The sequence below is a fragment of the Ruditapes philippinarum genome, unplaced genomic scaffold (genome assembly GCF_026571515.1).
Source record: "Ruditapes philippinarum isolate M1 unplaced genomic scaffold, ASM2657151v2 ctg1574_1_1_1_1, whole genome shotgun sequence".
NCBI lineage: Eukaryota > Metazoa > Mollusca > Bivalvia > Venerida > Veneridae > Ruditapes > Ruditapes philippinarum.
In genome coordinates this window covers 1-2,361 of record NW_026852985.1, presented here as the reverse complement: position 1 = coordinate 2,361, position 2,361 = coordinate 1, and the positions used below count along the sequence as shown (strand labels likewise).

General features: G+C 38.1%; 1 protein-coding gene across 1 annotated transcript; it reads left to right on the top strand.

Moving 5' to 3' along the window:
* The first annotated feature begins 747 nt into the window (after positions 1 to 747).
* On the top strand, positions 748 to 1,404 carry LOC132730225 (uncharacterized). Its single transcript, XM_060716097.1, has one exon. It carries the CDS (start codon positions 748 to 750, stop codon positions 1,402 to 1,404), a length of 657 nt encoding a protein of 218 aa, XP_060572080.1.
* Positions 1,405 to 2,361: the final 957 nt, after the last annotated feature.

Genomic DNA, 2,361 nt, shown 5'->3' with positions numbered 1-2,361 from the left:
GAGAGGTATTGCTTAGTCGCAGCGGGGTTGCCGTTTCATACCTGTATCATGATTTTTTATATTTCTGGGTGTATTGTCTTCATACTTGGCCAAAACAACCCTTGGGACAAGACCTTTCAGTAGACCACACTAACCTTGACCTTCATCCATAAATGACCTTGACCTTCAAGGTTAAAGTCCAAATTTTGCTTGTTCTTGCTGTTATTGGCTGTAACTTTGTTATTTTTGAATGGATTGTCTTCAAACATAACAATCTTCAAGGATATCCTTTAAAAATAACCAGACAGACCTTGACATTCACTCATAAATGACCTTGGCTTTGAAGGTCAAATTATTGAAATTTTCATTTTTTTGGGCTATTATTGGCTGTAAGTTTGTTATTTTTAAATGGATGGCCTTCAAACTTGAACATAATAATCTTCAAAGATATCCCTAAAAAATAACCAGACAGACCTTGACCTTCACTTATTAATGACCTTGACTTTGAAGTTCAAATTATTGAAATTTTTATTGTTTTGGCTGTAACTGGCTGTAACTTTGCTATAATTGAAGGGATCAACTTCATATTATAACAGAACATACTTAAGGACAAGACCTTTTTGTTTATCAAACACTTGGGCTCTTTAATGACCTTGACCTTGAAGGTTAAATTGCTGAATTTTCTCAGATTTGTGCATTAAATGACCATTTATATTTATTGGTGTGTCACCACCATGTGTCACCACCACCATGTGTCACCACCACCACATGTCACCACCACGATGTGTCACCACGATGTGTCACCACGTGTCATCACCATGTGTCAACACCACGTGTCAACACCACATGTCACCATGTGTCAACACCACATGTCACCATCACGTGTCACCACATGCCACCACTTGTCAACACATGTCAACACCACATGTCACCACGTGTCAACACCACATGTCACCACGTGTCACCAGATGCCACCACTTGTCAACACATGTCACCGCCACGTGTCGCCACGTGTCACCACCACCACATGTCACCACTTGTCAACACCACATGTCGACACCACCACCACGTGTCACCACATGTCAACACCACATGTCGCCACATGTCACCACCATGTGTCACCACCACGTGTCACCACTTGTCAACATTACATGTTACCACCACGTGTCAACACAACATTTCACCACTATATGTGCCCACGTGTCACCACCACGTGTCAACACCACGTGCCACCAAGTGTCACCACCACTTGTCATCACGTGTCAATACCACATGCCACCATGTGTCACCACCACATGTAACCACATGTCACCACCACCATGTGTCACCACCACCATGTGCCACTATGTGTCACCACCACATGTGACCACATGTCACCACCACGTGTCACCACCAAGACGTGTCACCACATGCCACCACGTGTGACCATCACATGTATCTATTTATAGAATATTCTATTTATAGAATTGCATGTTTCTATTGATATATATATATATATAAATTAGTATATTTATATTTACAAAATGTATAGACAAAACTAATGTGACAAGACAGACCGATTAATTTTATAAAAAGGAAACGTTAAGGTTTTGTTCAAACATTTCTTTGTTTGCTTTTAGAGAAAGTAAAAAGTCGAGCGTTGCCCCGCCCGGCGGTGGCTCTTGTTCATATATGTGATTGATTTATTGTCTGAACAGGGCATTTATGATTCAATTTGATTTCAAAATTAATTCTTGCATTGGTACAGTCAAATAACCATTGTAAATCATGTTATTAAAAGTCAGTTCTTGTAATTGACAGTAGTCAAATGACATAGTAGCTAGTTTAGATTTCTTTCCTGGAATTCAAGGCTGGTATTCTGACTTGGATTTTGACTGAATTATAGTCTTTGTCAACTATCAAAGGCTGCAATGATGTAAGCTTGACATGGATTTTGATAGGATAAATTAGAAAAATCTTGCTTAAAGTTTTGCATGCAACATAAGTCATCAAAACTACTGATTAGTTTTTCGTTTGAAACTATGCACATGCGTTCCATATCATAATTTGTTATTCAAGACTGATACCAGTGACATTAATGTTTTAACTAAATGTTGGCCCTTTGTCAACTTCAAAAACTTCTAAGATAGTACCGTTGTATACAACATCAATCTCAAAAATAAATTAACGAACATGACGCAAGGAAATTCACTTTAAACTTTTTACACACGTCTTTGGGATTATTATTGGAGGTTACTATAACGACTCCGACATGGATTTTGACTGAAATATTGCCCTTTGTGATGTTATGTTTTGCTTTCAACAACAATCTTTAAAAATAGTTAAGGTAATGTATTCATTTGAAACTTTTAGTGTCATTATGCTCATCAAAGTGTAAACTTT

Bases quoted from the DNA above. Each gene is read 5' to 3' on its own strand.
- LOC132730225 (XM_060716097.1), top strand. From the start codon at position 748: ATGTCACCACCACGATGTGTCACCACGATGTGTCACCACGTGTCATCA.